Below are 21890 nucleotides of genomic sequence, written 5' to 3' on the forward strand. Positions count from 1 at the left end.
CTTACCCTAGTTGGATGAGTCAGTGGGGTTCTCCTGCAACATCCAGTCACTAACTCATGAGGAGTCAAATGGTGACCTGAACCATGATTGTTTCCTAATGCAAACAAAGCAAGGGGCAGACAATGCAACCACCTATTTTTTAAAGTGATTTTAATTTTGGCTATTCTCTTTAAGAAGTCTGTTTAGTTTCTCACAGATAATGTTGGCCTGTGGATAAGCAGACGAAAATGTGTGCTTTATACCTAACAAAAGTACTATCTGCTCAGAAAGTTCATTTACGAAGTGCAGTCAATTGTCAGACTGCAAAACTCTGCACACACCCAACCTGGGGAGCGCACGAGGCATCAGGGCATGGACCTGCCTTGATCCATCTAGAAAAAGGACACACTACGACCAGCACAGATCTATGGCCGTTATAGATCTGTAGCATATCTACATAATCTATATGTAAATGTTGAAATGGGCCATTTGGTCGAGATTGCTCCTCTTACTGTTCGCAAAGTGTGTCCTGCAGTAAACCTCTGACACGCAAAGCAATTCACAATGAACTGTGCCATATGTTCCAAGAGATTGGGTTAGAACCATTCTTCTGCAATTGTTGCAGCCAGACTCTCTCGAGTCGTGTGTGCTGGGTAGTGAAGCTGCTCCAGCACTACTCGCAATAATGCGAGAGGCCTAACTGGCTTTCCAGTACTATCCTGCCTCTAAATTGCCTCAGTGGGGTATAAAGAACACCCCCGCTTCCTCCATACATCCTGTTCTTCTTGTTTTGAGCTCAACCTTTTATTTCTGGACAATAGACATGTTAAAGCCCTCCTTTACCACATGCATCGTCCTGTCATTTGTTTAACATGTTCTAGGTCAAAAGACTCTTTTAAAAAAAAGATTGGAAAAAACTTATTTTTTTAAAACTTCTTTTTATTGTTTTCATCATAATACACATGGAAAAACAACCAAGCCAAAACAAAGAACCAAGATAAACCCCCCCCTCCCCGCCAAACCCTATCCACAGCACCAATGGGTATTCCCCCCAGCCATTCCCCTTCCCACCCCTTAACCATAGATATCCAATAGCTTGAGTCTTTGAGGGCACCATTGTTCCCTGAATTCCCCTTTCAAATAGGCCTGTGTCTCTCCCCACTCCGCTGAGAATTTCTCCAACTTGTTATTAGCTGCATAGGTAGCCCATTCCATCGAGACTATGTCCCACATTTTCATTAGCCAGTCTTGTTCTGTAGGGATAGAGGGAGACTTCCACCTCTGTGCGACAAGAGCCATCGCCGCCAAAATAGAGATCACTTTTGCCTTGGTATGTCCTTGCCTCCCCACCTCTCCCTCCTGACCACCCTTACCCGAGAGCATCTCCCGGGGGTCCTGGCTGTCGCACTCCCCCAGAGCCTGGGTGCGGGCCTGTGCGAGATCGCTCCAGAAGGGCCTGAGCATGGGGCAATCCCACTATATGTGAGCCATAGTACCTTCTTCCCCACATCCCCTCCAGCACTCCCCCCGACGTGGTCGGATACATCTCGTGCAGACGGGCCGGGTGTATAATGCCAGTTATATATGTACTTATACCATGCCTCCTGTACCTGTAATTGTACCGCTTTTGCCATCTTCGGGATCTGTCTCCACAGCCTCTCCCAGCCCTCATGCCCCAAACTGACTCCCGATTGCTGTTCCCAGTTACTCAGGTACGGCCAGGAGGGTTTCGAGCTTGTGGGCTCTAATTGCTTATAGAGGTCAGCTATTCGCCCCTTAGACCCTTCGTGCGTTAGTAGAAATCGTTTGAATTGAGTTAAATCCCGGGTCGCGGCCGGTCTCACCTCTGCAGACATTACCCAGTGCCAAATCTGGAAGTATCAGTGTCTCTCCCGCTCACCTACCCCGTACTCCCGCTTGCAGTCCTCGAACGTTTTAACCCTTGCCCCGTTGAACATGTCCCTCAGGGTTCTACAGCCCCCGCTCTCCCATTTTCGAAACGGCCCTCCCTCCACCCCCGGCGTAAAGTCCCCATTATTAAAGATCGGAGTGAACGGCGAGGGGAAGGTCGTAATTCCTTGCCTCACCACTGCCCTATCCCGGCTATCCACCACTCCCTTCGTGATCGCGCTTAAGTAAAGGTGGGACGGTCTCAACCTCCGTGGGAGCCACAATACTTCCCCCAAATGATGCCGAGCTACAGCTCTATCCATTTTTACCCAGTGTTTGAGATAGTCCAGCGAAAACCATTCCCTGATTACTCTGAGCTGTGCAGCTTCGTAATAGCGTCGAAAATCAGGGAAAGCCAGTCCCCCTCTTCCCCTAGATGCAGTTAGTAAATGCTTGGACAGGCACGGCTTCTTGCCCTCCCAGATAAAGTCCTTAACCTCTTGGTCTCATTCTTTAAAGAAGTTTTCCGGGACCGATAAGGGGATGGCCTGAAACAAATATAATAGACGGGGAAGAATAACCATTTTTAGAACCGCCCCCCTCCCCAGCCAGGATATCCTCAGGGCATCCCATTTCCTGAAATCTTTTTTGACTGCCAATAGTATGGGCTCATAGTTTGCCCCAAACCAGCCCGCCAATGAGGGGGTTATCCTGACCCCCAAGTAACGCAGCCCAGCCGGACTCCATTTAAACGGAAAGATCGCCCTCGTCTCTTTCGCTTCCCTCTCCCCTAAGGACAGATTCATTAGCTCTGATTTCTGTAGGTTGACACGCAGTCCAGACACTTCCCCAAATTTGGCAAGCAGCTCTATGCTGGCCTTGATGGACACCTTTGGATTTGTCAGCGTGAGCTGCATGTCGTCAGCAAAAGCCACTACCTTGTGCTGGGCCCCCCCAAATGGTATTCCCTGATTGTCGTCGTCCTCCCATATCGCCTGGAGAAGTGGTTCCAGATATATTGCGTAAAGCAACGGAGAGAGGGGACACCCCTGTTTTGTCCCCGGTCGCAATCTAAATGGCTTGGACATTTCCCCATTCACCAGAATACGAGACGTAGGATTTTTATAATTGGCATCGACCATGCTTATGAACCCCGCTCCCAAGCCCACTCTAGCCATCACCTGAAATAAGAACGACCACGCCGCCCGAACGAACGCGTTTTCAGCGTCGAGCGCCAAGAGGATCGCTGGAATGTTCGTCTTACGGGACTTCTCTACCAGGTGGGCCACCCTCCTGATGTTATCGGAGGTTTGCCTTCCCAGCACAAATCCTGCCTGGTCTTGGTGAATTAGCAAGGGTAGATGCCTTTCCAGGCGCCTTGCCAATATTTTGGTGAACATTTTGGCCTTTGTGTTGCTAAGAGCAATTGGGCGGTAGGAGGTGCAGTCCTCCGGGTCTTTCCCCGCTTTATGGATAAGGGAAATTTTGGATTCCTCCATTGTAGGGGTGATCCCGCCTCCGCCTCGAAACGTGTTGAATAATTTTGTCAAATGCGGGACCAAATGGTGAGAGTAAGTTTTATAAAAGGAGGCCGGGAAGCCATCGGGTCCGGGAGCCTTATTAAGCGGAAGTGATGCGATGACCGCCCGCATCTCGTCCTCAGAGATGGGACGGCCCAGCTCTTCACTTTCCTCCCGAGATAGTCTCGGGAGGGACAGGTTCCACAGGAAATCTTTCTGTGGCTGCAAGTGTGGGCCCTGTGAAGAGTACAATGCTTCATAAAACTCTACTAGTCTCCCCTGTATCTCCTCAGCCCTCCTGAGTCTCCTACCCTCATCTTTGATGGCCGCTATAATCTTCTGCTCCCTCTGTCCTCTCAGGAGGCGGGCTAGAAGCGAGTCTGCTTTATTAGCCTTGGCGTAGAATCCTTGCCTCACCCTCAACATGGCCTCTTCTGCTTTTTTAGTCCTTAGGATCCCAAATTGTCCCTCCAACAGCCTATACTCCCTGTAGGCCTTCCTCGTAGGGGTCTCTCGTACCTGTGCCCTGGCAGCCTCGATCTCTTTCCAGCTGAGTCTCCAAACCTCTCAGCTGCCTGCTCCTTTCCGCCTTCATAGCGATGAGCTCCCCCTTTAAGGTCGCCTTGAAGGCGTCCCACCTCATACTCTGACTTGTATCCGATCCATTGTTCCTCTCAAAGAAATCCCGAATCTTGTCCCCAATCTCCTCCCTCAAGAGTTCCCCCGGAAACTTCCAACTCCACACCCCGGGCCATCGCCTCCAGAGACGCATGGTCATCTGAACAACCTTGTGGTCAGCTATCCCCAGAGGGCCCACCTCTACAGCCTTCACTTTTCCCAGCAAGCTGGCAGACACCCAGATGTGGTCAATTCGTGACTGGGTCTTGTGGAAGTCGGAAAGGAAGGTAAACCCCTCCTCCTCCCCCTGAAGAGCTCGCCATGCATCCCTTATCCCAGCATCCTCCCATCTTTCCTTTAATTGGGGGGACACAACCGCGCCACCGCCACATTCTCTTGTCGAGACCTGTCTCGCCCCCTATCCCAAGCAAGGTTGAAATCTCCCAACAATATCACTTGCCCTCTCGCAAAGTTCTCTAGGGTACTCGGTTTCACGCAGGAACTGGTCCTGACCCGCATTAGGGCCATACACCGAAGCGATGGTATAACACAAGCCCTTTATCTCCCCCCTGACCATGATATATCTCCCGTCCCTATCCCTAAGGATATCCTGTAGTCTAAAGTTAATCCCTCTCCCGAAGGCCAGGGCTACCCCCCCTTTCTTTGTTGGGCCTGATGCGAACAATAACTGTGGGAAGCCTTTCAAGCGCAGGCGGTCTTGGTCTTGCCGCAACAGGTGAGTTTCTTGCAGCGCCAACATATCTGGCTTACGGGACCTAGTGAATTGCTCCAGTTTTTTCTGTTTGAGGGGGGAATTTAGCCCCCTCACATTATGCATTAGCCACTTAAAGGCTATGTTAAGGCCCCTGGCCTCTTCCTCTGCCCACCTATTCGCCCAACCCCTGGATCGCCCATTGGAGTACCTCCCCACTCCTCCCGGGGCGGGTGCAAAAAACTTCCCTTTTCCCCTACCCTCCTCATCCCCGTCCCGCCATCCTCCCAAGCTCGCCCGCTTCCGTTGGTAGCTGTGGTTCCCTCCCAGCCTCCCCCACCACCCTGCAACCCCAACTTAGGGTGAGTCTGTACCCTCCCCCCTCCTTCTCCCCCCCACCCGGACACTTCTGCCCTTATTCGTCCCAAGATGATCTGATCACCGCTAGTCGCTCCTCTCCCCCACCCCTCCTGTTCCAATGAACCCTTACTAGGCCCACCACCCCTGTCACACCCGACGTTTAGGGATCCCCCTGGGCCCCTGACACCACTTCCCTGGTCGTCCCCGAAGGGCATAACCTGACCCCCTTCTGAGGCCTCCTTCTTTTTCCCCTACTGTTGACCATTCCCATGGCCTCAACCTAGGCCTAAACTCGCCTGTTTTAGGGGAGCTCCGTCAGCTCATTCCTGTACTGTTGCGCTTTGTCGAACCCTCCCATTCAAACACTAGGCCGAACGGAAAGGTCCAATTGTATCTGATGCCGTTCCCACTGAGTAACTTCAGGATGGGACCCATCAGTTTCCTTTTTACTAATGTGCTGCTCGCCAAATCCTGATAAAGAGCTATCTGTTGGCCCTGATATGTTATCGGTTCCCTCTGCCGTGCCATCCGTAAGACTGCCTCTTTCTGAGCGTACCTGGCAAAATCTGCCAACACATCACCTGGCCTTGGCCTTGGTGCTGCCCCTTTCGGAGCTCTCCCCACCCTGTGGACCTGGTCCAGCTCGACCTGCTCCGGGGAGTCAATTCCCAGTATTTCCGCAAAGATGGTCTGGGTCACTACTTTTAGGTCCTTGTCCTTAACCGATTCCGGCAACAATTTCACCCTGATGTTAATCCTACGGGATCTATTTTCCAAGTCTTTGACCTGTGCCTCCAGGTTCCGAGTGGCCACATCTAGTCTTTCAATTGCTTCGCTATTGGCGGTTGTATCCTTATCCACATCCTGAAGGCCTTTCTCCAGTAGATCAGTTCTTTCACCCAGTTCTCGCATTTCTTGCCGGATCTCCCCTAGGGCCTCGTTCAGGTCCACTCTCATAAGCTGAAATTGGTCCTGGAACGTCTTAGCAAGGTTGGTCTGCAAGTTGTGTACCTCGCCCAAGAAATCTTGCTTTGACATCAAGGCGGTCCCCTGCGCAGTTTCCAAGGGGTTGTGGTCCATTGCCCCCTCTTGGTCCTTCTTTGCTCCTGCTCCAGTGTCCTGTGGGGACCACAAAGAGCGGAGGGTGCCAGACATGTCGCTCGCGTTGTGGTGGGTACATGCTCCTTTTCCCTTGGCCTTCGTAGTCATGGCACCCACCAGCCCCACAACAGTTTTCTTTGCCAGATTCCCAAGCTGCGTTTTGCAATAGGCCCCGCCTCCTTAGCGACTGGGCCGCTCGCTCTCCCGCACTCCTTTTTACCGTTGGGGTGACCTTCTAGGCCCCCCCCCAACCTGGGGTCTGTCGCCCAAGTCCTTCCGCTCCTGTTTTCGCCTTACATCTGCGGGGGCCCCAGGGCCGCACCCCAATCGCCCACAAACACCCGGGCCGGGGGAACCAGGGCCATCAAAAGTCAATCTCCGCAATTCACTGCTGCATTCCTGGGGGGCTTCCCCCCCTGTCCGATCAGACCGGCACCTAGGCCTGTCGGGCTGCCCCTGGGGTCCTCACTCTCCCGGGCGCGACCTAGGTCGCGGGAGCTTCTAGGGGAGCTCCGAGCCACCGCACTCACCGTCCTCTGCCGTGTCCTTTCCTCTCCGGCAATGCCTGCTCCAGCCGGAGACGGCTCCCGGGCCCTCCTTCCGATCCCCCGCAGGGGGCAGCGCACGGGACAGACAGCCTCCCGCCAGCGGCGCCGGCCTGGGGAAACTACTCCGCCGTCCTCCGAGGCACCTGCCAAAGACAGCGAGGAGGCGCAGCTCTAGCTGCTCTGCCGCCTCTCCGCTGCTCCAGTGTCCTTGCTCCGCAACCGGAGCACTCTTCGCTAGACCCTAAGCCCCTCCGGGGGCCGCCTCCCTGTGGGTCCTCCACTAGGTAGGGGTCTGCCTTCACAGCTCCTCTTCCCCTGCCGGGGTCGGGCCCAGGGATTCCCGACTGCTGAGAGCCGCCGGCCGTCTCTCCTAAAACTCCCGAGGTCGGCCCGCCGGCACTTCTCGCCTCCAACTCCCCCGGTCACAGCAACACGAAACGTACTCTTTAGTGTGTTATTAGCCCGCTGGCGGGGTGGTGGCCAACTCCTTGCCTTCAGGCTATGGGGAGCTTCATCAGCGCAGTCACACTAAGCCGGCAGCCATCTTGGAATCGCCGGAAAAAACTATTTAAAAAGACCGCTTTGAGAATGCTCAGAGCGGTCCTTCTAAATCTCAACTGTCAAGCCCCTGCCGCACACGGGCTGACTGGCTGACCAAGATCGTCAGGGGAAAGACTGGTTACAGGTGTGTGTTTGCGTGTGCTTGAAAGGGGACAGTGTTTTGTTGTGGGGAGGGGGCTGGGGGATGGTGTCTGTCTGTGTGTTTGAGTGTTTTGGTATGTAAGGGGGTGCTGGTGGAGGAATTCAACTATTTCGAATATTAAAGGCTTCCCAACATCGGCTGAAAAAATATTTTTTTGGTGCAGCCTTTAATATTCGAGATAAAGACATAAAACTGTTGAACATTTTCTTTCCCTAAACGGAATAAGGATGGGAAATAGGCCACTTTTTTAGCCTCTATGTCTGCGACTTTGTTTCCGCAGAAAATTCAATCTGCTTGTTTTGAAATGTGTTGACCATTTTACGATTGCTAGGGTTAATGGAGGACTCAATGATTCTATAAGCCTATCCAATAGGGCCACATGTTGCACGGGAGTGCCATCTGCGTGGAGGAAGTCATTCCTTTTCCAACGTGACAAACGTGCGTGCACGGTTCACGTCACATAGGCGGAGTCGGAGTACACTGCCACGTCAACATCCTCAAAGCTTTCCAGTGCTTTGATGAGCGTCACTAATTCTGCAGCCTGTGCTGAGTAACTCAAAAGGCAACCTCAAATTCACTTTTTCTATTCAGCTTTACTACCGCTGATCCCGTATGCTTTTCCCCAGTCGTCTGTGTTAGGGAGAATTCTCTGTTTAGGCTGAATTTCCTAACCTAGTGAGTCCCCCAGCAGCTTTGCTGGATTTCTGGAGTTTGTTTTTTTCTCCTGCCAAGAATGAGACTCTTTTTCGCTCACTCTTGGACATGATTTATGGTGTTCCTTTGAATGTTAATGTGTTTCATGGGCTATGGGGTCTTTTACACCATAGGGTCTCGTATGTTTTTATGTGTGTTACACAGCACCCTCCGTGCAGTAACACAGGGGTGTCATAGTGACCCCCCCAACATAGACTCCATACCCTGGGACTGACTACTGTCTCCCAGGGCATGTAAAGTCACCATTGGCTTTGCTAGTCCCAAATTATGAACAGAAACAAGTACAAACCATCATATTGTGGACATACTGGTCGGGGCAATTCGATTGCCGCGGGGTCTGTTGTTCGAGGGGGCACGTCTCAGTCCCCCCTGATCGAGTTTTGGCTGGTGGCAGTGGATACTACTTTTTATATTTGACCGCGAATATATCTCTATGGGATTTTCCCATTGTTCGAGGCTACCAACTTTAATTATTTAATTCTTATAGCCTCAAACATACTGCCGGTTTAATTCACCGGTTGGTATTTTCTGCCAGAACTCTGTTTTAAAATGGCATTTGTGTTAGCCTCTGTAACTCCAAACCAAAGGTCGAGCCCTTTGTTCCACTTTTTGGCGGGCTTCTCCACAGAAGCCTCCAAAAGTGGTGCCACTCTGTCTGGGTACCACAGGGGGTGTGGGAGGGGGTTTAGGCACCCTGGACTGAGTTACCTTGGTAACTCAAGTCGCACTCTGGTGTGATTGGCCCAAGTGGTGAGCCGGCCGGCTCACCACTTAGCATGTTTGATTGACAGCTAGGCTGAGTGAATGAGGGTGTGCTGCATAAAAGCAGGGCTTTTGGGACTGGAACTGCAGAAGTCGCCACAGGACCTGAAAGTCCGACGAGGGAGAAGCTGAGCCGATCTGCTACGACGACACCACCGGTGGAGCCCTGCTGAACCGACTCACCACTTCCCAACGACAGAAGATCTCCCGGCTGGAGAGTCTTCGTCCCCTGACTGGTGGGCTCAACCAGTTTAACTTCTTTTTCTCGCATCCCAGGACGTCTTGTGGTCGAATTGCCCGTGCCAAGCACCCCGGCAACCAGATAGCCACTTACCACTGGACCGCAAATTAAAGGACTGCTCCTTTTAATTGAGAACTCTGCGGCTGGTTTCTTCCCTGGAAGTGCAACGGACTCCTGCTTTCCTCCCCGACGAGATCCTCTCTTCCCCCGAACGAAGCACCGACTTGCACCCGCTGCCAGGAACAACTGCCCCCGCTGGAGTATTCTGACCATTTTAAGGTAACGTGGCCGCCAGGCCTCCCTTTCTAAAGATTGTTACAAGGTAATAATAATCCCTTAACCTTCTGGACTGGGCTGGCCGCCTTGACCATCTAACTGGTCCCTTTCCTTTTGATCCAACTCTTTCTGAACTTATTGCGAGACTTTTGGGCACTTCAAACCGTGTGACCTTGGACACATTTCGACCGGAGCCTCTTAAAGTGGGTCCGGCCTTGTTAACTTTGACTTTACGGTTTTAACCTGCCTTCTTCTCCTACTGTGTTCTTCTGAAAGTGTTGGGATCTGTTTCTATCTTTGCTCTGCCTTTCTCTCCCTTTTAAACCGATTGATTAGAGTGCCATCTTCGTTAAGCGCTCACCGCTGTCTGAAAATAAGTGTTGCTTTACTTAAGACTTGTCTAACTAATCATTGAAGGGAGTGTATATCTTTTAGTGACCGTGTTTTTGAACTGCTTGATATTAGTGCCAGTGTGTTTTATTAGATGTGTTTTTAAATAAATAATTATCTCTCTTTTACACCAAGCTCTGGTCAGTGTTTGCTTGTTCTACTGTGTTCTTTTGACCTATTGTGAATACTCTGTATACTGCCTAACTCTTCTTGAGGGAAGTCTGACTGCTCAGCCACAGCTACCAAGTGAATCTGTGTGGTGCAGACTGCTACCAAGTGGGTTTACTGCCAAACACCTGTAGTCTTAAATCTTTTGCAGTGGTCCCAGAGGGAACTGCACAGGTTTCTGCCTAACAGTCTGGTCCGTTTTTTGAAGAACCATGAATTAAAACAACCCACCCCCGCACCCCAAATAGCATTTTCTCTAACTTGGGGGATTTTATTATAATTCTCAATGTACGTTGTACAATCATGGCCACCCTGAACCTTGAGGAGAACCATCTCTGGTTCCGGAAGCACCTCAAGACCTTCCTCTTTGCCCCTGCTGATCTTCAGGCCCAGGTACCTGCTCACCCTGCCTACCTCCAGCACTGCCTCAGGGCCACCCCTTGCACTGGGATTCTGTATCTGTACCCATACAGTCCCCCACTGATCTTCTGCACTTATCAGATATACACTATCTCACTAATCTTGCACTTGCCACTTGCTGGCTGCACTACCACTTTCCACTGCCTTGATTTGTTTATTTATTTACTGCACTTATCTTTTCTTTTCTCTCCTCTGTTCCGCACTTTCCACTTCTCCCCCTTGCACGCTTTTTCCATTTTCCATGCACTTGCGCGTTCTTAATGTCACTGGGCCTAGTAAGATTGTTGTTTATTTTGTTCTCCCTTGTTCCCCTCCCTTTGCTTGATCGCGCTCTGAAACATTGCGTATGAGCGCGATATAAATAAAATATCCTATATATATAGTCCTCCTCTCCTACTGGGTCTGCTATAAATGTTGCTGGGTTCACTGTCTTACATCTAACAATTTTAACCGCTGGGTTAGAAATGATTGCCTCGTACCCTGATGCTCTTTGTGTAGTCTATGTGCTTTTGGGTTTTTCTAAAATTGCAAATAATGCATGCTCTACAAATAACGTTAATGAACACCCCTTCGTTATCAAATGCAGTAGCTGCTAAAGATTGCTCACAGAGATGGTGTCCCTTCATTACTGGATCTAAAATCCCATTATAGTATGCCAATGGTTTATATCCATGTCCTAATGTCGTCTTGTGTCTGCTGTCATGTCTTCTCCATTTGAATAGGAGAATAAATACAAATCTTCACTATTATTTGGGGGCTGTACTGATTTTTTTTTTCCGGTTCCTCAAATCCTTTAGTCATATTTAGTCATCTAATCTGTCCATGTTATTGTACTCTTATCTACGTGCCTCTTTAAGTCCTTTTAAAAGGGGTCGAACACATGTACTGTAATCAAAAACCCAGACCCTGCAGTAATTGCATAGACCTAGAAACTGCTGCATTTCCCTAACTGTTTTAGGCGCTACAGTTTTCATAATTGCCTCTGCTCTTTCAGATGTCACTTTTCTCCCCTTGTGCGAGATTGACTGTCCTATATACAAGACTTCTCCTTGACAATATTGCAATTTCTCCTTATCTACCTGGTATCTTTTCTCTGAGAGTATAGACATGAGTTTAACTGAGTCTTCTCTGCACCTTTCCTCTGTCTCACTACACACCAAAATGTCATCCACATACTGAATTATTGCACTTTCGAGTTGGACATTACTCAAGTCTATCTCAAGAACTCTTAAAAATTGAAGGGGACTCACAAGAGTGTTTCAAGTGGATCGTTCTATACGAAAAGCAAGTCAAATCTTGAGTCTTAATGAAGGGTAGTGGAGAAGAATGCATTTTTTTTAAATCGACAACTGTAAAATATTTGGCTGCAGAAGGAATGTTAGACTATTGTAGGATTTGGAACTAAAGGAAACTCAGCTTAGACTATATTGTTTGAAGAGCTAAGGTCCTGGATAAATCTCCATGACACTCCACCCCTCCCTCTTTGATTTTTTGACAGGGTACATGCCCGTGTTACATGAATATGATGGTACGAATATGCCTTGCTTCATTAATGAGAAGATGGTCTCAAATATATCTTCATCTGCCTCCCTAGACATGTGGTATTGTTTTGCTTGTGGTAAGAGCTCCTGGTTTTAATTTAATTGTATCTGCCCATATCCTATTTAAGAGACCTACAACATATGGGCTCTTGGTCCACAAAATATCTGGCACTTTCTCCAAGTCTTCCTGAAAAAATGGCATTTGTCTGTTTACTAATGCCATTCTCTGCGGCTTTCTATATTCACTTTAATCTAATAAGTGATTTTAAAAAACACTAGTTAAATCATCGGAATAGTAATCTCTAAGCAATTCTTTGTTTGTCAAATCAGTCAGACTGTATCCTTGACTGAGGGCTATCATCGTTCTCCATCCTCTGCCCTCATCTGTTCCATGCAGCATCACCCTTTCTTCTCCGACTACTGCTGATTCTAATTCTATGTGAATGATATGCCCTTCCTCATCGTCCATGGGAATTTCTGGCCTAAACAAAAATTCATTGGGTATTCGCAATATTTTACCATCCAACCTTGGTAACCAAGATAACAAAATAGTCACTCCATACAAAAATACTTCTGTATATAAAGGTACTCCTCGTAATGCCTTCTGACCTGTAAAGGCTAATATAAACTCTCTCATAGGATAGGATAGGATACTCTCCCATATAGTGTATCCCTGGAGAAGAGCACACTATCCCTTTGTCAGTAAAAGATATCATGATAAGCTTTGTCATTAAATCACGTCCTAGTATATTAATTGGCGTCTGCCTAGAGTATAATAATGGCATTGACATGGCATGTTCTCCTATAGAAATTGGCAATTCGTCTGCAAAAGGAACTCAATTCTTTGCCCCAGAGAACCCTTGAGCATTCATGGCAATACCTGACATTGGGTATTGTCCCTCACGGACATAGGAACGAGTAGTGTCTACTAAAAATTAAAATATCTTGCCTCCTATAAGCACCTTGACCCTTGGTTCCTCTTGGGGGTCTGGTGTCGCTTATAGTACTGAACACATCGTCACTCTGTGGGCTGTCCTATTGTGGATATAAATTCATCCCCGTCCCTGTGAAAGGATTTCCTGCTATCAGTTACATTTGCCATTTTAGGTGAGGGTGCCTGCTGCGTTCCTGAAGTCATGTTCCATTGTGGTACCATAGCCTGTTGTACCTGTGTTTGCTGCGGTTGTGCTTGTGTTTTCTTGGGTGCCTGCTGTGGTTGCACTTGCAGCGATTGTATTTGCAGCAGTGCTGGCTGCATTTGTTGGACATGTGGTGCATATGGTTGAGCATATGTGTGATCTTGGGCATAATATTCCTGTGATTCTGCATTATATTGTTGAGTATGACCCATGCCCACTCTTGGAGCTTGCCAATTCTGTTGCATGCTTCCTCTGCTTCTGCATGTCCTCGGTATATGTCCGATTTTACCACAATGCCAGCATTGCTGTGGCTACCATTACATTCTCCTCTTCCCTGAGAGTTTTAAAATCCACCTGGTCCGATTCCTCTAAAACCATTCCCTCTTCCTCTTAGCCAAAAATTGTGCCCGCTCTGATCTACGGGATATCCAGTGTTTTGTTGCCCTAACTGTACCTCCTGTGTCACCCCTCCTTCGTTGCATGTCAGTGCAGCTCCCTGAATGGCTATCTTAGATAATTTCTTCTGAACTAACTTGGCTTCCTCATGCTTTCTATTCTCAGCTTTCTTCTTATTTTTTTCCTGCATTAATTGGCAGTGATGCAAGATTGTCAATTCTATCTCTGGCCATGGCTTGTCTTCCATTCCCACCTCTTTCTTCAATTGCCTTTGCACTGGCTCTGGCAGTTCTGGTAAAGTAATGCTACCGGTTTATCCCAAGGTTCACACGTCTCCTGCCTCATCTGTCCTGAATATCTTGGATATAAACAATAGGATCTTCATCCTCTCCCGTTTTCCTACTCCTAATCACACCCGCATCTGATGCATCGGGTTATTGTACTCTGGGCGCTCGCCACACGTCTGCTCTGCAATTATTAAATGACACATCATCATGTGTTGTGTTTTGCGCAGTCAGACCTGCATATCCTGCTCGCTTCCAAATGTCATCGTCTCTCTGCCCTAGAATAGCCGGTAGCAGCCCTTTTATGTCCCTATGGCTAACGTCATTCCTGATGTCATCCTTTCTAATTCATAAATCAATTTTCCTGCACCGGAAGTTAAACTCGGCAATTTACACCTTTAAATTATCCTTATCCATCTGCGGCCATGTTATATATTGTGGTCGTCCTCCCCCCTTCTCCAATAATGGGAATTGCTTAAACCCTGATTCATAATCATATGTACCTACACTCCTTTTATTCACAGCAGAACTGGCCTCGCCCATTTGTTTCCTTCTCGGTAATGATCTTAACCTTCATACATATGGCAGAGATGTATCCTCTGTACTGCGCGATCGTTCTGGCGGTTGCTCAGTATATGGTATTGATTCTGGTGTCCTCTCTTTAGGATCCTCTAAATCTGACCCTTTTATCTGCACTCAAATCTTTTGAAAACCTGCATGCATGGATGTCTGCGATGGGTAGGCCAGGCTTAGTGGTCAGGATATATTTTTAAAGCTTTTTTCTTTCAGACTTTGGGCCTGATCACAAGTTGGGCAGTATCCCCACTGGGATACCATCCAACGTTATTGGCGTTAGCGCCCAACTGTCCGGCAGTATTACAGCCGGATCACGGGTTGGCCGCTGTTAGTCCCCATTGGGAATTTTCAGCACAATTATCACGCAATAATACTGCCGGCAGTAAGTGCGCTGAAAATGGGCCTTTTCTGGCGTGTTTACCCCCAGCTCTGAGCTGGTGGTAAACACAGCAGACTCTAGATTGGGCGGACCCTTAAATGCGGCGGTAGCACTGTTACCGCCACATTTAAGGGTTACTGCCCAACTCATGATCAGGCCCTTTGTGAGAGAGGGAGAATAGGTCATAGTATAGCAGTTAGAGAAGTTAGGGGCGATGGTGAGTGCCATAGTGGTGGAAGAAAGGAGGAAGAAAGAGATGGGGCTGCACAGCACAGTACGAGCACAAACTCGCCAGGCGCCTAGTAGCCAAGGGAAGCAATAGGCGGATGCACTGGAATAGCAATCAAAGCACACAAAACATATGTAATGCCACCTAAATGCAATTTAAATTTTTAATTTAATTTTTTTTTATACACGGCCCTCTGAACAGACAAAATGAAATTGACAACACAGGTGGAAGGTGCACTCGAAGAAGTGTTTTGACTAGGCAAGCATTCAGAGGCATGTGTAACAAGGTGGTGAAACCTTTTTTCCCCCCCATCCAAAATGCAGTTCAGGCTTAGCTTACTATGTATGAAAGAGGCATATCACAAACTAAGAGTATCTGAATCACTGTGAAGGTAATATTTTCCTATTCTGGCCTTGTAGTACAATGGAATTAACTTCTACAATGTATTAATATGTTAAAAGTATACCGACTGGAAACAGTGTCCCACTCAGTCTCTTAAGGTCACGCTATGACCAGGGGTCTATGTTTCTAGAAGTCTTTAAAGCTCAATATTTACACAGATGCTCTGGGCTGTGTGTGGAGTGACACCCCTGTTGTCGTCTCCACAATCACAGCACTCAGCTTTTCAACCTTTTGACCTAATGCCCTGAACCTTGTAATTTCACTGCATTTACAATTGCTGCAGTGCATGCTATTGTTGGATATTCAGAAGAAGTTAATGTTATTTCCTAGCACTCACCAACTTCTCTTTACAGGTTGCTTACTTTCAGAGCGCCCTGGATAAACTGAATGAAGCCATCAAGCAGGCGAAGGTAAGACTGATGTCTGTCGCAGCTTTCTAGTCTATCTGTAGAACTGCTGAATGCCATCCCTGCAATTAAGATTACTACCCTTCGATTCCTAGAAAACTGATAGAAGCACTACATACTGTTTTTTTAAAAAAAAGCCTTTAAAAGTAATTGTCCTCATTTATGAAATTGTAACCTTGTGTAATGGATCTATTGTGTAATCCTCTGTACTGAATTTTCAATCTTTAAATGTGAACATGTGATTTGGCATGTAGTGCAATCTACACATTTCTTGTCATGGCATTTGCACACCCCAATGCTAGGTTTTTCCAAAATGTCATCAGTAAGTGCCACAAATAGAAACTCATTCCATGCCAGGGCAATCTTTTGCAGGGGGTTATAGAAATGAGGTGGCTCCTGTTACCAAGGAACCACCTGTAGGGATAATTCCTACCTTGGTGCTGCAGACAGTGCTGTTGGGTCCTCCCCACAGAGAATAATACCATGTTGCCTCCCTTTTTGGAGTTTGCCCCTGGGAATACATCTGTTGCTTTATTGTGGTGGGGAGGGCCAGGGGGCTTCCACCTGCTATGCAATTTTGGCCTGGGGCATTGTGGGGAGCATCTCTCTGGCCTAATCCACCATGCTTCAGCCATTTGATATGGGTTTATCATAGGGATCTAGAACATGCCTCTATCTCTTTTTTTTTTTTAAACTTTAGTTTTTATTGGCATTTTGAAGATCAAACAGTAGAAAAAAGGGTATCACAGTACCCCCAATCCCCCCCTCCCCCCCCTTGTCCAAACCAAACAGGACAACAGTAAAGAGACCAAACTTTCACATCTTTTTCTAGTTCTTTGGAGCACCGCAACGTGTGACCAACTCCCTTGCTGGCTTGAGGCCGACGTCGTCCTGCCCCGCGGGGACCCCCCGTTGGGTGTTGTCTTTCTCCGAGGCGACCCCTCCCCGACTGTCTGGGGGAACGATCCCGGGACTAATGTACATCCCATCCCCATGTCTGCTGGACCCCATACCAGTCAGCAAGGAATGAGCATGAGTCCTTGTTTACCAGGGCGGTCAATTTGTCCATCAAAAACATATTCTTAAGTTTTTTCATCCAAACTTCTTTGGAAGGGGTTTCCGGGCTCTTCCACCTCTGGGCTAGGGCCACTCTGCCCGCTCTCAACCTAGTTTCCCACATCCTTGGGTACCGGTGTATTTCCGCATCCTCCGGGGGGAGGCCCAGCAGCATGGTCAACGGGCCGAGGGGCAGAGGGACCTCCGTTACCTCCGCTATCCAGTCTCTCACTGATTCCCAGTAGGTCTGCACCTTCGGACATAGCCACCACATATGACCTCTAGACCCTGTCTGGCCACAGCCCCTCGAGCATTCTGGTTATACCCCTGCGAACATTTTCGAGAGTTTTGCCGGGTCCCTGTGCCACCCCTGCAGGATCTTAAAGTTATGTTCCATATCCGCAGTGAAAAGATAGCCATGAAACGATATCTTAAAAATACGAAACCAGGCATCCTCTGATATCTCCTCCCCCGCCAGATCGTTCCAAAAGACCCTGAAGCCCCTCCTAGCCTGAAGGTCATGGGTGTTTAGGACTGTGTATATACTGGAGACAGCTCCCTTTCTGGAGGTTGCTAAGTCAAGGAGTTTCTCGAAGGGAGTTAGTTGCCTCCGCAGATTTGGGCCCCATGCAGGATTGTTGAGGATACCCTTAAGCCGGAGGTATTAAAAAATGGAGAGGGTCCCGCCTCCCATTCCCTCCCGGAGCTCCTCGTAACTCAGGAATTCACCCTCCTTGAATAGCTGGCCTGCCCATTCCAGTCCCGCATCGGACCAACGCTGGGATTGTCCGAACCCTCTACTGCCCAGTTTCAGGGGGGGCCCCCACAAGGAGGTCATGGGGGACGGCCAGGAGGAAAGATGGGCTGTTCGGGGACACTCCCTCCAGACGTCCCAGAGAACGCCCAGGGTCGGGTGAGATAGTACTTGTTTCGGTATTGATTTGCGGGGGGCCCACAAGAGGTCGCAGACCTTAAGGGGGTGGACGTCCATGTCCTACAAATATGACCAGTATGTTTGCAAGCCTTCCTTCATATGTTCTAGGAGGACCCGCAGTTGTGCTGCGTGATAGTACAATTGGAAATCTGGGAATCCAAATCCCCCCTCCTCTCTTGGAAGCGTTAGGGTGGCCCTACCAATCCGTGGGGTTTTCCCCTGCCAAATGAAATCTCGGACCCCCTTGTGCAGATCTATGAAGGTTTGAGCGGGTACCCGGGTAGGGAGGGCTGTAAAGAGGTACAAAAGCCGGGGCAGAATGTTCATTTTAACTGACGTCATCCGACCATACCACGAGAGGATCATTCCTCCCCATCTCCTCAAGTCAGAGGCTATCTCGGACAGCATGGGCTCGTAATTGGAGGCTCCCAGTTTTGATAAGTCCCTAGTGAGGAGGCCACCCAGGTATTTTATGGTGTTTTTTCCCACAGCTATCCCGTGAAACCTGGTCAGGGGGTCTAGCACTGGGTCCACAAGGCGCATTGGAAGGAGGACAGACTTAGCAGTGTTGATCTTCAGGCCTGAGAAACGCCCGAATGAGCTGACCAGGGACAGGAGGGGGGGAAGCGAAGAGCCCGGGTCCACCAGGTATGCCAGGATGTCATCGGCAAACAGGGAGAGTTTGAATTCCACTTCTCCCCTTCTTATGCCCTTGATGTCTGGGTGGGACCTGACCGCTATGGCCAAGGCCTCCATTGTGAGGACATATATTAGGGGGGATAGGGGGCAGCCCTGTCTAGTCCCTCGGGTGAGGGGGAAAGATTCTGACAGCACTCCATTCACCTGGACTCTTGCGGAGGGGGCTCTATATAGGGCAGCCACCCAGCTCAGGATGTGTGTCCCAAAGCCCATTCGTTGGAGGAGGAGAATCATGTATCTCCACTCTACTCTGTCGAAAGCTTTTTCCGAGTCCAGGGACAGTATACAAGCATTGAGATTTGAGTTTTGGGCGAAATGTACCAAGTCTATAGTTTTGCGGATATTATCCGATCCCTGTCTGCCCCACCTGGTCCCCATGGACTAACTTCTGCATTATCCCCTCCATTCGCCTAGCCACCACCTTGGCCAAGATTTTGACATCGATGTTGAGCAGTGATATGGGTCGGTTGGACGAGCATTCGCTTGGGTCTTTACCATCCTTGGGGAGGACCACTATAATGGCACCCATCATGGAGTCGGGGAGGGTGCCCCCTTCCAAAACCATGTTGAAGACCCTCGCCAGATAGGGAGACAGGGAGGACCGGAACCTCTTATAAAAATAGACCGAGAAGCCATCTTCCCCCGGGGAGGTCCCCACCTTCATCCCGCTGATCGCCTTCTCCACCTCCTCCTCGCTCACCCGACCCTCCAGCCCCTCTGCCAGTTCCCGTGAAAGGGACGGTATCTGTATGGACCTGAGAAAATCCTCAATTTGGGCATCGCCACCGTCATATTCAGAGGCATATAGTGATTCGTAGTATTGGCGGAAGGCTTCGCTAATGTGGGGGGGTGTCACAGCCTAGTGTTCCCCTGCTATCCCTCACCTTCTTCACCAAACTGCTTCTCTGGACCTCCCTCAATTTCCAGGCCAAGATCATGTCCGCCCTGTCCCCCTTCTCATAATATTTTTGTTTAACCATTTGGAGGCTCTTCTCCGTTTTGTGGAGGAGAAGATCCTTCAACTGGAGCCTATAGTCCTCCAGGGCGGCCACGCGGTCTCGCTCCAGGGTCAGTGCCGGGGAGCCCCCCGGTTGGAGATGAGCTATTTTTTCCCTCAAAATCCTCTCCTGGGTTTCCCTTTCCCTCTTCTGTCTGGAACCTATTTTTATGAGCACTCCTCTTAGGGTCGCCTTAAAGGCGTCCCAGAGGGTGTGCGTCCCCACCTCCCCATTGTCATTGAGCTCGAAAAACTCTGTAACGGCATCCAGGACAGTCTGGGCATGTACCTCGTCCCTCAGGATGGCGTTGTTGCATCTCCAACGTCCCCTCCGTTCTCTACACCAGTCCCCTGCCAGGGTGACCCTAACCAGGTCGTGGTCCGACCAGGGGACGGGGTCTATCCTGTAATCCGCTATGTGGGGTCGGAGTACCACATCCACGAGGATATAGTCTATCCTTGAGAAGGCTTTGTGGGCAGAGGAATGGTACGAGAAAGAGGGAGTCCCTGCCGGTGGGGTAGGTAGAGTATCCGCCAGGTTCAGGTCTTCATTTACCCTCTGAAAGCAGCGTGCAGAGGCGTCTCCAGCAGATCTGGGGTTTGGTGGACCCACCCTTTGTCTATCTCTGGATGGGTCTAGGACCATATTGAAGTCGCCTCCCACCACCAGTGGGCCCTGGACAAAGGTTTTCAGCCTTTCCCCCACTCCCTCCCAGAATTGGGCCTGGCTCTCATTTGGGGCATATATTACCGCCAAGGTTATGGGCGATCCCTGTAGGGAGCCTCATACGAAGAGGAAGCGGCCTTCGGGGTCCCTCAGGACGGAGTCTTTTTCGAAACCCAACCCTTCGGCGATCAGAATTGCAACCCCTCTTTTCTTTCCTTTATGGGATGCATGGAAAACCTCCTCGATTCCGCCTCCCCGCAACCTGGGCTCCCTCCCCCTCGCCCAGTGTGTTTCCTGCACGAAAAGTAGATCTAGCTTTGCCCTCCTAAACTCTCTGCTGATTAGGGATCTTTTCGTGGGAGTGTTCAAGCCCCGTACGTTTAGGGTCCCCACCCCCAGGGCCGGTCGGTCATCAGCCATAGCCGCTGTCACCTTTCCCCTTGGTCACCGATGTCGCATGGTCGCTCCCACCCTGCTTACTGTGTTTTTTTGTTTGGGCCTCTTTGAAACGTTTTCCCAATTTACCCCTGAACACTTTTCCCGCCCTAAAACCCCCAACTTGTAAACAACCCCCCACCCCCCTCCCCGGCGTCCAGCCATGTAGTTCTTCCATTCCTGGATTATTGGCTGGACCACCAGCCGGATCCCCCCGGCCAGGCTTCACTTACAAATCTCGTTAACGTGAGCCCCCCCCCCATCTCGACTCTCCCCCGAGTCTCTCCGTTTGGGCACTCTCCCGGATACTACCCCCGGTTCCCACAGTTGTTTACCCCCCCTAAGCTCCCATATACTTGCAGTTCGAGGGGGTGCAGCGAACAGTGCGACCCCAGGGTCCTCCTGTTTTTCGATCTCAGTGATCTGCATGGGGTTGCAGGTGTCACCCCTCTGAGTCGGCGCGGTCGTCTTCCATTGGTGTTGGTGGAGTGTTCAGTTTCTTGAACTTCCTCGCGCCGGTTTTTCTCCTTCTGGAGTTGGGCTGCCCGGGGGTGCCCCTGCTGAGCGCCTCCGGACCCACCGGTCCCCTCCGGGGGGTGGGTGCTTCCACATAGTCTTGAATAGCGCCCTTAATGTCTTCTTCCGATACCAGCGTTGTGCGTTGGCCTTGGTATTCGAAGGACAGAGAGAAGGGATATCCCCATCTGTATCGGATGCCCTTCTCTTTCAGTTGTTGTGTCAGGGGGCGGCACATCCTTCGCTTAGCTAGGGTATAAGCTGAAAGGTCTTGAAAAATGGTGATTTGTGCGCCGTTATAAGTTATCACCCCCGCCTTCCTCGCCGCCTCCTGAACCTTAGCCTTCTCCGTGTAGTAGTGGAAACGAGCTAGGACCGATCTGGGGCTCCCCGATCTTCCCCCAGCCCTGTGCACCCTGTCGAACATGAGTTCCGTCGTCATTTCCTCTGCGAACAGGAGGGTGATGATGTCTCTCACCACTCGGGTCAACTCCCTCTCCGTCTCGCCCTCCGTCTCCGGGATCCCAAAGAACCTTAGATTGTTCCGCCTTTCCCTATTTTCATAGTCGTCCATAATCCTGGTTCTCTTCGTCTCTCTTTTCCAGAGCCACCAGCCGTGTATCGAATTGGATTTCCTGGGATGTCGAGGACGATTGATAGTTTTCTACTTGTGGGACTCTGTCCTCAATTTTGTCTACCCTTTGGTCCAGTTTCTCTAACTTCTGGGCAATGTCGGATCTCATTTCTCTAATCTCCTGGAGGATGGAGGCGAAGCCCCTCTCCATCGCCGCTGCGGATTGGTCCTTGGATTCAGCGTGGGACATGGTTCCG

The 21890-nt window shown here is 49.8% G+C and overlaps 1 protein-coding gene across 2 annotated transcripts in view; it reads left to right on the forward strand.

Annotated features, from left to right (window-relative positions):
* Nucleotides 1-21890, forward strand: part of PTPN23 (protein tyrosine phosphatase non-receptor type 23) — a 1404706-nt gene that overhangs the window by 464622 nt on the left and 918194 nt on the right. For both annotated transcript variants that reach the window (XM_069645828.1, XM_069645827.1), the window contains exon 10: nucleotides 15702-15758. In XM_069645828.1, coding sequence (XP_069501929.1) covers nucleotides 15702-15758 — 57 coding nt within the window. The remainder of the gene's footprint in view (nucleotides 1-15701; nucleotides 15759-21890) is intronic.

The sequence above is a fragment of the Ambystoma mexicanum genome, chromosome 2p (genome assembly GCF_040938575.1).
Source record: "Ambystoma mexicanum isolate Mex_15411 chromosome 2p, UKY_AmexF1_1, whole genome shotgun sequence".
NCBI lineage: Eukaryota > Metazoa > Chordata > Amphibia > Caudata > Ambystomatidae > Ambystoma > Ambystoma mexicanum.